General features: G+C 44.9%; 1 protein-coding gene across 1 annotated transcript; it reads left to right on the top strand.

Moving 5' to 3' along the window:
• The first annotated feature begins 7957 nt into the window (after window positions 1–7957).
• Window positions 7958–14807, top strand: LOC133561633 (trypsin-2-like). The gene is made up of 6 exons (XM_061915052.1): window positions 7958–8108; window positions 13721–13871; window positions 13951–14201; window positions 14279–14415; window positions 14497–14598; window positions 14676–14807. The coding sequence occupies exons 1-6, from the start codon at window positions 8069–8071 to the stop codon at window positions 14721–14723; spliced, it is 729 nt and encodes a 242-aa protein (XP_061771036.1). The 5' UTR covers window positions 7958–8068; the 3' UTR covers window positions 14724–14807.
• The last annotated feature ends 215 nt before the right edge of the window (window positions 14808–15022 follow it).

The following is a 15022-nucleotide window of genomic DNA, read 5'->3' as shown; positions in this document are numbered from 1 at the left end:
CAAATGCATCTGCAGGTTATCCATACATCTCTGTGCCATGTCTGTCTTAGCATCGCCGGTCAAATGTGCAGACACTGGCTAATTCAATGGGGGTCTGGCGGCAGATTTCTTGCCAGTGGTGCAACTTGAATCCCTCCCTGTTAGTGTTGTTACACACTCCGACAACACACCCACGAGGCATGATGTCTCCAAGGTTCCAAAAAATTGTCGAAAAAACGGAAAATAACAGAAATGAGACCCGGTGTTTGTAATGTGAAAAGGAATATGGCGGGTGTGTTACCTCGGTGACGTCATCGCTAAAAGACCGATAAACAGAAAGGCGTTTAATTTGCCAAAATTCTCCCATTTAGAGTTCGGAAATCGGTTAGCAAAATACATGGTCTTTTTTCTGCATCATCAAGGTATATATTGACGCTTACATAGGTTTGGTGATAATGTTCCCCTTTAAAGGCCTACTGAAATGAGATGTTCTTATTTAAACGGGGATAGCAGGTCCATTCTACGTATCATACTTGATCATTTCGAGATATTGCCATATTTTTGCTGAAAGGATTTAGTAGAGAACATCCACAATAAAGTCCGCAACTTTCGGTGCTAATAAAAAAGCCTTGCCTGTACCGGAAGTAGCAGACGATGACATCACAAGTGTGGGGGCTCCTCACATATTCACATTGTTTATAATGGGAGCCTCCAACAAAAAGTGCTATTCGGACAGAGAAAACGACAATTTCCCCATTAATTTGAGCGAGGATGAAAGATTCGTGTTTGAGGATATTGATAGCGACTGACTAAAAAAAAAAAAAATAAATAAAAAACGCGATTGGGACGGATTCCGATGTTTTTAGAGACATTTACTAGGATGATTCTGGGAAATCCCTTATCTTTCTATTGTGTTGCTAGTGTTTCAGTGAGTTTAATAGTACCTGATAGTCGGAAGGGTGTCTCCACGGGTGTCTTGACGCCAATGTCTCAGGGAAGTCGACGGCAGCTTCATGAACGACACAAGCTCAGCTTTTCTCTGGTAAGAAGTGAATTATATTTATATAGCGCTTTTCTCAAGTGACTCAAAGCGCTTTACATAGTGACACCCAATATCTAAGTTACATTTAAACCAGTGTGGGTGGCACTGGGAGCAGGTGGGTAAAGTGTCTTACCCAAGAAGCGACTTTTTAACCACAATTTTCTCACCGAAACATGCTGGTTGACATCCCGTCTTGATTCATGCTCGCTTGACCGCTCTGATCCATAGTAACGTTTCACCTCCAGGAATTTTAAACAAGGAATCACCGTGTGTTTGTGTGGCTAAAGGCTAAAGCTCCCCAACTCCATCTTTCTACTGTGACTTCTCCAATATTAATTGAACAAATTGCAAAAGATTCAGCAACACAGATCTCCAAAATACTGTGTAATTATGCCGTTAAAGCAGACGACTTTTAGCTGTGTGTGTGTGCAGCGCTCATACTTCCTAAAAACCCGTGACGTCTTGCGTACACGTCATCATTACACGACGTTTCCAGGACGAAACTCCCAGGAAATTTAAAATTGCAATTTAGTAAACTAAAGCGGCCGTATTGGCATGTGTTGCAATGTTAATATTTCATCATTGATATATAAACTATCAGACTGCGTGGTCGCTAGTAGTGGCTTTCAGTAGGACTTTAAGGAGGGACAAACAGTACTTTTCATCGATCTTGCTCCAACATGGTCTGATTACTGTTGTCCAATCAGCTTTGCAGGTTGGAGTATTGCCATGGATCATTTTCTTCTATTTCCATCACAAATGTTCTAGTTTGAGATGCAGACAATTAGCAGCCCATATCATTGACTTTATGTATATTTCTTCAAGGAAAGTTTACCAGTCATTTTGCTTCATGGTGTGATGCGTTTTCATCTTGAAAAAGATTGTCATTATCCCGAATAATCCTTTTGATTGATAGAATTAGAAGTGGATTGGCAGACCGGGGTGGTGGTCCCTCTCTTTAAGAAGGGGGACCGGAGGGTGTGTTCCAACTATCGTGGGATCACACTCCTCAGCCTTCCCGGTAAGGTTTATTCAGGTGTACTGGAGAGGAGGCTACGCCGGATAGTTGAACATCGGATTCAGGAGAAACAGTGTGGTTTTCGTCCTGGTCCTGGAACTGTGGACCAGCTCTATAGTCTCGGCAGGGTTCTTGCGGGTGCATGGGAGTTTGCCCAACCAGTCTACATGTGCTTTGTGGACTTGGAGAAGGCATTCGACCGTGTCCCTCGGGAAGTCCTGTGGGGAGTGTTCAGAGAGTATGGGGTACCGGACTGTCTTATTGTGGCGGTCCGTTCCCTGTATGATCAGTGTCAGAACTTGGTCCGCATTGCCGGCAGTAAGTCGGACACGTTTCCAGTGAGGGTTGGACTCCGACAAGGCTGTCCTTTGTCACCCATTCTGTTCATAACTTTTATGGACAGAATTTCTAGGCGCAGTCAAGGCGTTGAGGGGTTCCGGTTTGGTGGCCGCGGGATTAGGTCTCTGCTTTTTGCAGATGATGTGGTCCTGATGGCTTCATCTGGCCGGGATCTTCAGCTCTCACTAGATCGGTTCGCAGCCGAGTGTGAAGCGACCGGAATGAGAATCAGCACCTCCAAGTCCGAGTCCATGGTTCTCGCCCGAAAAAGGGTGGAGTGCCATCTCCGGGTTGGGGAAGAGACCCTGCCCCAAGTGGAGGAGTTCAAGTACCTAGGAGTCTTGTTCACGAGTGGGGGAAGAGTGGATTGTGAGATCGACAGGCGGATCGGTGCGGCGTCTTCAGTAATGCGGACGTTGTACCGGTCCGTTGTGGTGAAGAAGGAGCTGAGCCGGAAGGCAAAGCTCTCAATTTACCGGTCGATCTACGTTCCCATCCTCACCTATGGTCATGAACTTTGGGTCATGACCGAAACAGATAAGATCACGGGTACAAGCGGCCGAAATGAGTTTCCTCCGCCGTGTGGCGGGTCTCTCCCTTAGAGATAGGGTGAGAAGCTCTGCCATCCGGGAGGAACTCAAAGTTAAGCCGCTGCTCCTCCACATGGAGAGGAGCCAGATGAGGTGGTTCGGGCATCTGGTCAGGATGCCACCCGAACGCCTCCCTAGGGAGGTGTTTAGGGCACGTCCAACCGGTAGGAGGCCACGGGGAAGACCCAGGACACGTTGGGAAGACTATGTCTCGCGGCTGGCCTGGGAACCCCTCGGGATCCCCCGGGAAGAGCTAGACGAAGTGGCTGGGGAGAGGGAAGTCTGGGCTTCCCTGCTTAGGCTGCTACCCCCGCGACCCGACCTCGGATAAGCGGAAGAAGATGGATGGATGGATGGAATCAGAAGTGTCCAAAATGTTCATGTAAGCTTGTGCAGTACAAAAGATGAAACGACAGCCATCTTCCCAGTGCCGATAGTGGAGATTCGCATGTCTTCTTCAGGCAGTTGTCTTCATAAACCTCACTGGTACAACTACCAAACAAAAGTTGCAACATCATCACCTTACCAATGTACATTCGAGATTCGTCACTGAATGGGACTTTCATTCAATCATCCATAGTCCACCATGACTTTTCCTTCACTCATTGGTACCTTTTTTTCTGTTTCTATCTTAATGACGGTTTTCTTTAAATTTTTGTTGAATTTCTTTTCGGCGGTTTCTTACAGTTCGGTCCCAGATGGTGACTCCAGTTTGCGCACATTTGTTCTTCATTCGTTTTGCTGCGCATTTTCTGTTTAAAGACGTATTGCTTTTAGTTTTCTGTCTTTAAGCTCTTCTTTTCCTTCCTATCTGTTTTCTTGCCTTTTTCAACCTTCTCATGTTGTTTGGACTTGGTCTCGGTTTTAAGACGCAGTTTACTGTGATCAACATCCTTTGCAAAATGGCTTGATGATTCACATTTTTGAAGATGTTTGTTAAAGGCCTACTGAAAGCCACTACTAGCGACCACGCAGTCTGATAGTTTATATATCAATGATGAAATATTAACATTGCAACACATGCCAATACGGCCTTTTTTGTTTACTGAATTACAATTATAAATTTCCCGCGGAGTTTCTTGTTGAAAACGTCGTGGAATGATGACGCGTGTTTGTGACGTCATAGGTTGGAGGGGACATATTAGCCCAGCACCACACACGGCTAAAAGTCGTCTCTTTTCATCGCATAATTACACAGTAATTTGGACATCTGTGTTGCTGAATCTTTTGCAATTTGTTCAATTAGTAATGGAGACGTCAAAGAAGAATGCTGTCGGTGGAAAGCGGTGGATTGCAGCTGCCTTTAGCAACCAAAACACAGCCGGTGTTTCTTTGTTTGTTGTGAAGCTTTAACACAGACCGGTCAAGCGGACATGTTTCTCTACGTCAACCAGCATGTTTTTATAAAATAAATGATAAATGAGTTGTACCTGTATAGCGCTTTTCTACCTTTCAAGGTACTCAAAGCGCTTTGAGACTACTTCCACATTTACCCATTCACACACATTCACACACTGATGGAGGGAGCTGCCATGCAAGGCGCCAACCAGCACCCATCAGGAGCAAGGGTGAAGTGTCTTGCTCAGGACACGACGGACGTGACGAGGTTGGTACTAGGTGGGATTTGAACCAGGGACCCTCGGGTTGCACATGGCCACTCTCCCACTGCGCCACGCCGTCCCTTGGATGGGAAAATTGTGATATTAAGTCGGCTCTTACCGGAGACATCAGTGGATTACTGGACCTCCCTTTGCAGCAGCTGTCAAAAAAGGCAGCTGTGAGCTTGGCTCCTCCATAGCTTCCACCAAAGACACCGCAGCCGACTTTGAGGTATGACTTTACAATCTCACTAAAACACTATTAAAACAATAAGTAAAATAAGGGATTTTCATGAATTATCCTAGTGAATGTGTCTAATTACATCTGAAACGCTCACACTGCTGCCACCCGGAGCCGTCGCTTTTTTTTTTTTTTTCCTTATCCACAAATCTTTCATCCTCGCTCAAATTAATTGGGAAATTGTCGCTTTCTCGGTCCGAATAACTCTTGCTGCTTGAGGCTATGATTATGAACTGTGAGGAGCTCCACAACCCGTGACATCACGCGCACATCGTCTGCTACTTCCGGTACAGGCAAGGCTTTTTTGTTGGCGACCAAAAGTTGCAAACTTTATCATCGATGTTCTCTACTAAATCCTTTCAGCAAAAATATGGCAATATCGCGAAATGATCAAGTATGACACATAGAATGGAGCTGCTATCCCCTTTTGAATATGAACATCTCATTTCAGTAGGCCTTTAATCTTCTTGGTGCACCTGCTCTCCAAGGTGTGAACATTCCTTTTTCACTGCAGACTTAATCTGATGCAGGTGTTATTGAAATCAGAATTTACCGCGTGATTCGTATGTTTTTCTTTAGAATCGAGTGATTTAATAATATTTACTCTGCCTGATCTATTACTGACTACCACCATTTATTATTTATGTTTGGTATTTCTTTTGTTTCTTAAAGCCAGAAAGTTGTCATTTAAAATGACTACAGTTGTGTTACAGCTGCTTTTTTTCTACAAAATTAAACAAATGAAAGAACATGCTCCCAAGTTTGGTGAGTCCATAATTGTCCAGGTGTCTTAATAATACGCGTCGCCACCTGTGACACAAAGTTTAGTCTTTTTAAAGTTCTGTTGGTTTTTAGCTTTTTTTTTATTTTTACAAAAATATAAAAATGGCCCCTGCATGCTGTGACTTTTCAGCATGCGGCCCCAGGTGGAAAAAGTTTGAGTTCTGTGAATCGACCACCTGTTGAGATAACTAATCGTACAGGCGATAGGGTCGTGGTCCGTTCACTGACAAGCACTCGAGCAAACCTTTCTTCTGCTTGTCAACAGTTCTATGAACACGAAAGGTTAATTTTTAAACGTATGGAGTGAAAAATTGCTAATAAAAAATCATTCTTACGGTAAAAATCAAACGGAAGCACTTTTTTGTCTCTTTGCTGTACTGTTTGGTCTATTACAGGGGTAGGGAACCTATGGCTCTAGAGCCAGATTTGGCTCTTTTGATGACTGCATCTGGCTCTCAGATAAATCTGAGCTGACATTGCTTAACACGATAAGTAATTAATAATTCCGCTGGTATTCACAGTGCTAAAAATAAAGTTCAAAATATAAAACATTCTCATGCATTTAAATCCATCCATCCGTTTCCTACCGCACCTGTTGAAGAAGTGGCATTAATGGTAAGAAGTACTTTATGTCAGACAGACTACTCGGGACATGGCATTAAGGTAAAAACACGACTTAATTTAAACTAAAAAAAAGATACAAACAAAAATCGCTCACAGCGGAGGCACAACTTGGGCTAAGAAGAAAGCTAACGCTTTTTTTTTTTTTTTTTTTCCCTTGGCCTCAGTCTGCCCCCCCACTCCAGGGCCCAGGCTAAAACCGATTTTTTTTTATTTTATTTTAATCTTCTATTCTTTTCTCCCCCCCCCCCCTTGTTTACCTGTATGTCATCTTTTTTGTAAGGGTAGCTGGCAGCCGGCAGACCCGGCAGCGATCCTGTTCTGTCTCCCTGTAATGTTTGTCTGATCTTGAATGGGATTGTGCTGAAAATTGTAATTTTCCTGACGGAATAAATAAAGTACTATCGAATCTAATCTAATCTAATCTAATCTAAACAGACTATGAACATAAATCAAACAAAACTTACTTGGCATGGCATGAAGCACAAAACTATGGCAAGGCATGAAACAAGCCAGCACAGAGCAAGAAAAGATCACGTTGACGCCAAGGCAACTGACTGGCAAAGACAAGCTTAAATGCTGCCTCTGATTAGTGCTCGGAGAGCAGGTGAGTGGGCATTATGTCCACCAGAGACAGTCGGACAGAATGGGTAACCAAGGAAATCAGACAAGGGAGTGGAAAAAAAAAAACAGGATCTTAAAGAGTCCAAAACACAAACAGCACATGGCCAAAACAAAAACATGATCAACATACATGACATTTTATTGATTATTGGTCACAATACGAAGGTCCTGCAGTCCTGGGTTCAAATCCAGGCTCGGGATCTTTCTGTGTGGAGTTTGCATGTTCTCCCCGTGAATGCGTGGGTTCCTTCCGGGTACTCCGGCTTCCTTCCACCTCCAAAGACATGCACCTGGGGATAGGTTGATTGGCAACACTAAATGGTCCCTAGTGTGTGAATGTGAGTGTGAATGTTCTCTGTCTATCTGTGTTGGCCCTGCGATGAGGTGGCGACTTGTCCAGGGTGTACCCCGCCTTCCGCCCGATTGTAGCTGAGATAGGCGCCAGCGACCCCGAAAGAGAATAAGCGGTAGAAAATGGATGGATGGATGGTTAGCTTCAGAATAACAATGTTATAAAAAAAATAAGAGACTTATTATACTCTAAAAATGTTGGTCTTACTTAAAAATGCACACATTTAGTTGTATTCAGTGTTAAAAAATATGATATGGCTCTCACGGAAATACATTTTAAAATATTTGGCTTTCATGGCTCTCTCAGCCAAAAAGGTTCCCGACCCCTGCTCTATTGGTCTTTTTCATAGCAAGATAGTGATAGTACAGACTCACTAAAATCTTGCCCCTTCGTTTGATTATGATCATTGTTTGACAAAAAACTGTCAGGTAAGGTGGCTTTGGAATCAGAACTCAAAGTGATAAAAAAAATATATATATTTTTAAGTTCAGGTTTTGTGATTTTAATGACCAAACAAGAGCTTGGAATGGCTTGTTGCATCCAATAATATCAAGTTAAAAACTGCATTACATAGTTGGTCAAAATTGATAGACGTAAATAGATAAAAGACTTTATCGACGCACATTATTTTCCGGCTTAACGCGGACCACTTGAAATGATGACTTGCCAGGTGAGGTTTCTGAATTTGACACCGAGGTAGTAGTTTAACAAAACACAACCTTTTAGATTTACACGAATAGTTCGAGAGTCCCCTTGCCCTAACATCTTCCTCCAGTGATTGGCTCTCCACTGACCAATGAGGGGGGCAACACCCCATCTCCTGCGTATATAAAGCTCACCTCCAGGTGAAGTTCTCTCATCAACACGATCACACGGCAACCATGAGGTCCCTGGTCTTCGTTCTGCTCATTGGAGCTGCTTGTGAGTGTGACACGCCTTTTTTTAAAGAGATACCCATCTTGGCGTTCAATCAACTGAGGAGAATTTGATCTATTTTGTTCATGAATATCACCTTGGACCTAAGATGTAGTAGCTAATGGTAACACTAATGAGATGCTATACAGCAGGGGTCACCAACGCGGTGCCCGTAAGGACCAGATGAGTCGCCCGCTGGCCTGTTCTAAAAATAGCTCAAATAGCTGCACTTACCAGTGAGCTGCCTCTATTTTGTACATTTTATTTATTTACTAGCAAGCTTGTCTGGCTTTGCTCAACATTTTTAATTCTAAGAGAGACAAAACTGAAATAGAATTTGAAAATCCAAGAAAATATTTTAAAGACGTGGTCTTCACTTGTTTAAATAAATTCATTTATTTTTTTACTTTGCTTCTTATAACTTTCAGAAAGACAATTTTAGAGAAAATAATACAACCTTAAAAATGATTTTAGGATTTTTAAACACATATACCTTTTGAATTCATTCCTCTTCTTTCCTGACAATTTAAATCAATGTTCAAGTATTTTTTTTTTTTTTTCATTGTAAAGAATAATACATTTTTATTTAATTCTTCATTTTAGCTTCTGTTTTTTCGACAAAGAATATTTGTGAAATAGTTCTTCAAACTAATGATTAAAATAAAATAAAAAAATGTTCTGGCAAATCTTGAAAATCTTTGGAATTAAATTTAAATGTTATTTCAAAAACAGTTCCATGATCGACTTTGTAGTTGTGTCATCGGATTTGCGGCCTCATGTTTTGGACACTCGGGTAAAGAGAGGGGCGGAGCTTTCTACCGATCACCACCTGGTGGTGAGTTGGCTGCGATGGTGGGGGAGGATGCCGGACGGACCTGGCAGGCCCAAACGCATTGTGAGGGTTTGCTGGGAACGTCTGGCAGAGTCTCCTGTCAGAGAAAGTTTCAATTCCCACCTCCGGAGGAACTTTGAACATGTCACGAGGGAGGTGCTGGACATTGAGTCCGAGTGGACCATGTTCCGCACCTCCATTGTCGAGGCGGCTGATCGGAGCTGTGGCCGCAAGGTAGTTGGTGCTTGTCGTGGCGGTAATCCTAGAACCCGCTGGTGGACACCAGCGGTGAGGGATGCCGTCAAGCTGAAGAAGGAGTCCAACCGGGTTCTTTTGGCTCAGAGGACTCCAGAGGCAGTGGTACCGACAGGCCAAGCGGTGTGCAGCTTCGGCGGTCACAGAGGCAAAAACTCGGACATGGGAAGAGTTTGGGGAAGCCATGGAAAATGACTTCCGTATGGCTTCGAAGCGATTCTGGGCCACCATCCGCCGCCTCAGGAAGGGGAAGCAGTGCACTGTCAACACCGTGTATGGTGCGGATGGTGTTCTGCTGACCTCAACTGCGGATGTTGTGGATAGGTGGAGGGAATACTTCGAAGACCTCCTCAATCCCACCAACACGTCTTCCTATGAGGAAGCAGTGCCTGGGGAATCTGTGGTGGACTCATCTATTTCTGGGGCTGAGGTTGCTGAGGTAGTTAAAAAGCTCCTCGGTGGCAAGGCCCCAGGGGTGGATGAGATCCGCCCGGAGTTCCTTAAGGCTCTGGATGCTGTGGGGCTGTCTTGGTTGGCAAGACTCTGCAGCATCGCGTGGACATCGGGGGCGGTACCTCTGGATTGGCAGACCGGGGTGGTGGTCCCTCTCTTTAAGAAGGGGGACCGGAGGGTGTGTTCCAACTATCGTGGGATCACACTCCTCAGCCTTCCCGGTAAGGTTTATTCAGGTGTACTGGAGAGGAGACTACGCCGGATAGTTGAACCTCGGATTCAGGAGGAACAGTGTGGTTTTCGTCCTGGTTGTGGAACTGTGGACCAGCTCTATACTCTCGGCAGGGTTCTTGAGGGTGCATGGGAGTTTGCCCAACCAGTCTACATGTGCTTTGTGGACTTGGAGAAGGCATTCGACCGTGTCCCTCGGGAAGTCCTGTGGGGAGTGCTCAGAGAGTATGGGGTATCGGACTGTCTTATTATGGCAGTCCGATCCCTGTACGATCAGTGTCAGAGCTTGGTCCGCATTGCTGGCAGTAAGTCGGACACGTTTCCAGTGAGGGTTGGACTCCGCCAAGGTTGCCCTTTGTCACCGATTCTGTTCATAACTTTCATGGACAGAATTTCTAGGCGCAGTCAAGGCATTGAGGGGTTCCGGTTTGGTGGCCGCGGGATTGGGTCTCTGCTTTTTGCAGACGATGTGGTCCTGTTGGCTTCATCTGGCCGGGATCTTCAGCTCTCACTGGATCGGTTCGCAGCCGAGTGTGAAGCGGCCGGAATGAGAATCAGCACCTTCAAATCCGAGTCCATGGTTCTCTCCCGGAAAAGGGTGGAGTGCCATCTCCGGGTTGGGGAGGAGACCCTGCCCCAAGTGGAGGAGTTCAAGTACCTAGGAGTCTTGTTCACGAGTGGGGGAAGAGTGGATCGTGAGATCGACAGGCGGATCGGTGCGGCGTCTTCAGTAATGCGGACGTTGTACCGATCCGTTGTGGTGAAGAAGGAGCTGAGCCGGAAGGCAAAGCTTTCAATTTACCGGTCGATCTACGTTCCCATCCTCACCTATGGTCATGAGCTTTGGGTCATGACCGAAAGGATAAGATCACGGGTACAAGCGGCCGAAATGAGTTTCCTCCGCCGTGTGGCGGGTCTCTCCCTTAGAGATAGGGTGAGAAGCTCTGTCATCCGGGAGGAACTCAAAGTAAATCCGCTGCTCCTCCACATCGAGAGGAGCCAGATGAGGTGGTTCGGGCATCTGGTCAGGATGCCACCCGAACGCCTCCCGAGGGAGGTGTTTAGGGCACGTCCAACCGGTAGGAGGCCACGGGGAAGACCCAGGACACGTTGGGAAGACTATGTCTCCCGGCTGGCCTGGGAACGCCTCGGGATCCCCCGGGAAGAGCTAGACGAAGTGGCTGGGGAGAGGGAAGTCTGGGCTTCCCTGCTTAGGCTGCTGCCCCCGCGACCCGACCTCGGATAAGCGGAAGAAGATGGATGGATGTTATTTCAAAAGGGCGGTTTAGCTCGGTTGGTAGAGCGGCCGTGCCAGCAACTTGAGGGTTGCAGGTTCGATTCCCAGTTCCGCCATCCTAGTCACTGCCGTTGTGTCCTTGGGCAAGACACTTTACCCACCTGCTCCCAGTGCCACCCACACTGCTTTAAATGTAACTTAGATATTGGGTTTCACTATGTAAAGCGCTTTGAGTCACTAGAGAAAAAGCGCTATATAAATATAATTCACTTCACAATTCACACAAAGTCTTTTGAATTTCTTTTACAATTTTTGTTCCGGAAAACCTCGAAGAAATAATGATTTGTCTTTGTTAGAAATATAGCTTGGTTCAATTTGTTATATATTCTAACAAAATGCAGACTGGATTTTAACCTATTTAAAACATGTCATCAACATTTTTAAATGTATCTTAATCAGCAAAAATGACTAAAAATGTTCCATAAATAATGTTTTTAATTTTTTCAAAAAGATTCGAATTAGCTAGTTTTTCTCTTCTTTTTTTCAGTTGAATTTTGAATTTTAAAGAGTCGAAATTGAAGATAAACTATGTTTCAAAATTTAATTTTAATTTTTTTTCCTGTTTTGTCCACTTTTAAACCGTTCAATTAAGTGTTTTTTTCATTATTTATTCTCTACAAAAAAACCTTCCGTAAAAGGAAAAAATATGTACGACAGAATGACAGACAGAAATACCCATTTTTTTTATATACATAGATTTATTTATTAAAGGTAAATTGAGAAAATTGGCTATTTCTGGCAATTTCACTGGGTGTGAGTTTTCCTTGCCCTTATGTGGGCCTACCGAGGATGTCGTTGTGGTTTGTGCAGCCCTTTGAGACACTAGTGATTTAGGGCTATATAAGTGAAGTGAATTATATTTATATAGCGCTATTTCTCAACTGACTCAAAGCGCTTTACATAGTGAAACCCAATATCTAAATTACATTTAAACCAGTGTGGGTGGCACTGGGAGCAGGAGGGTAAAGTGTCTTGCCCAAGGACACAACGGCAGTGACTAGGCTGGCCGAAGTGGGAATCGAACCTGCAACCCTCAAATTGCTGGCACGGCCACTCCACCAAATGAGCTCTACTTTGATTGATTGATTATTTAAGTGTGTATCACACTGGTAGCCCTTCGCATGAATCAGTACCCAAGAAGTAGCTCCTGGTTTCAAAAAGGTTGGTGACCCCTGCTATATGGTAAACGGGTGGTGGGAATGTTACCCTTCTTGGTTAAGTTCGGTTGTTAATACCTTTTGAGCTTCTGGACTGACTGTCAACAGTGATCTGTCGGCGAGGCTTTAGTACATGGGTGCCCATTACGTCGATCGCGAGATACCAGTCGACCGCGGGGGGTGTGTCAGTCGATCTGCAGCCAGGCTTTTAAAAAAAAATAGACTTAAAAATTAGTGATCATCAATCTTCACCAAGACGTCACTTAAATGACATTCATGGTACCGGAGGGTCTTGTGAGATGACGCTGGCTGCTGCAAGATCATTATTATGAAAATATGACCGAGAGGAAGGCGAGGAACACTTTTTATTTCAACAGACTCTCGTGCCATACCTTCCGTCAAAACTCTAAAGGCCGACTGCACATTTCCTATCTTCACAATAAAAGCCCTGCTTCATGCTGCCTGCGCTAACAAAATACAGAGTCTCGGAAAACTGGCGTGCACAAGCGATCCCTCAGAAAGCTGGCGTGCACATCACTTGTGCACGCCAGCTTTCCGAGACTCTTATTTTGTTAGCGCAGGCAGCATGAAGCAGGGCTTTTATTGTGAAGATAGGAAATGTGCAGTCAGCCTTTAGAGTTTTGACGGAAGGGACGGCGCGAAAGTCTGTTGAAATAAAAAGTGTTTCTCGCCTTCCTCTCTGTCATTTTTTCATAATAATGAACCGGCAGCAGCCGGCGTCATCTCACAAGACCCTCGGGTGCCGTGAATGTCAATCAAGCAAGCTACGGAATTTGCCGCCAATGTTTTTCTTGTAAAGTGTATGGAAGCTGGATGAATTAGATGCCAAAAACCAACCACTTTCATGTGGTATTGTACAGAAAGGACAACTTTTTTTCTCCTCCATTTGAAAATGTGGGCGTTATCATCATTACTGTCTGATTCCAATCAATGCAAGTCATCAGAATCAGGTAATACACCAACTTATATTCTTGTCTTTGTGAAAGAAAGACATCTATATGTGTTACACATGCTTGTATTATCATTAAACACATTTAACTTGTTTACAAAAATGTCTCTTTCATAAATAAATAAATATAAATGATATATATAAATGAGGTAGATCCCCTCGAGTTGGTCAATTGAAAAGTAACTCGCCTGCAGAAAAAGTGTGGGCACCCCTGCTTTAGTAGTTGTAGTGGTTAACACAGCCGATCCACTCATTGCGCTGTTCATTATCGAATGGTATGCAACCTTAAATTGTCCAAGTCTAGCCGCTGCTGATCCTGAACAGAATTAGTGGTATGGAAAAAGGATCATTGGTTAATTAGTTTTACCAGTAATGGATCAAAGACCGTTTTAAAGAAGTCACCGTCCAAACGTGTAATTCTAGTTGCCTTGGAGGACGACAAAATTGTCGGAGGGTATGAGTGTAAGCCCTACACCCAGCCCCATACGGTGTCCCTGAACTCCGGCTACCACTTCTGCGGAGGCTCCCTCGTCAACGCCAACTGGGTGGTGTCCGCCGCTCACTGCTACAAGTCGTACGTAAACAACCGATTCCATAACCGCACCATGTAAAAGCCAGGTCGTCTTTCAAAACCCTCAAAAACTGCCCTGCAGCCGCGTCGAGGTGCGTCTCGGAGAGCACAACATCAGGGTCAACGAGGGAAACGAGCAGTTCATCAGCTCCTCCCGCGTCATCCGCCACCCCAACTACAGCTCCTACAACATCAACAATGACGTCATGCTGATCAAGCTGAGCAAGCCCGCCAAACTCAACCAGTACGTTCAGCCCGTGGCTCTGCCCACCGGCTGCGCTCCAGCTGGCACCATGTGCAAAGTCGCCGGATGGGGCAACACCATGAGCTCCAGTGAGTGGCAATGCGACACGTAGACATCGTTTCTGCGTCCTTCTTGAGTTTTGCCTTGATCCGTCGTATTGTTGCAGCCGCTGACAAGAACAAGCTTCAGTGCCTGGACATCCCCATCCTGTCAGACAGGGACTGCAAGAACGCCTACCCCGGCCAGATTACCAGCTCCATGTTCTGCGCTGGATACCTGGAGGGAGGCAAGGACTCTTGCCAGGTACACGTTGCTCAGCCACATTTTCCCAACTGAAGTCGTTTGTATTCAGAGAAACTCAAAGATGTAACTTTGTGACGTCAGGGTGACTCCGGTGGTCCCGTGGTTTGCAACGATGAGCTGCACGGCGTCGTGTCCTGGGGATACGGATGTGCTGAGAGGGACCACCCTGGTGTCTACGCCAAGGTAAAAAGATCAACGCCATCCAACAATACTTTAGTGCCACCGTCCAAAACAAAACACTTCTCTGTCCCCTATCTCAGGTCTGCGTCTTCCTCGATTGGCTGGAGCGCACCATGGCCAACTACTAAGTCATCAAAGACATTCAGTCCTGCACTTGATGTTCCATCTGTAATTCTCAACTAAATGATGAATAAATAATCCTTGAAACATTCTTTGGGCCCTAGAAGTTGTGACACAGCAGGTCAACTTACTCTTGATGGTTGAATGTCTGTTGCTTTACACGTGAAATTGAAATGTAGACCTAACTATTAGAACGTATCAAAACACGAATTGGTATGTCAGACTTAGCCCTGTCTTGGTTTAACTCTTATCTTACTGATAGGATGCAGTGTGTCTCCCATAACAATGTGACCTCGGACTACGTTAA

This window comes from Nerophis ophidion, linkage group LG11 (assembly GCF_033978795.1).
Source record: "Nerophis ophidion isolate RoL-2023_Sa linkage group LG11, RoL_Noph_v1.0, whole genome shotgun sequence".
NCBI lineage: Eukaryota > Metazoa > Chordata > Actinopteri > Syngnathiformes > Syngnathidae > Nerophis > Nerophis ophidion.
The sequence above is the reverse complement of the archived record's forward strand: the minus strand, read 5'-3'. Positions and strand labels throughout refer to the sequence as shown.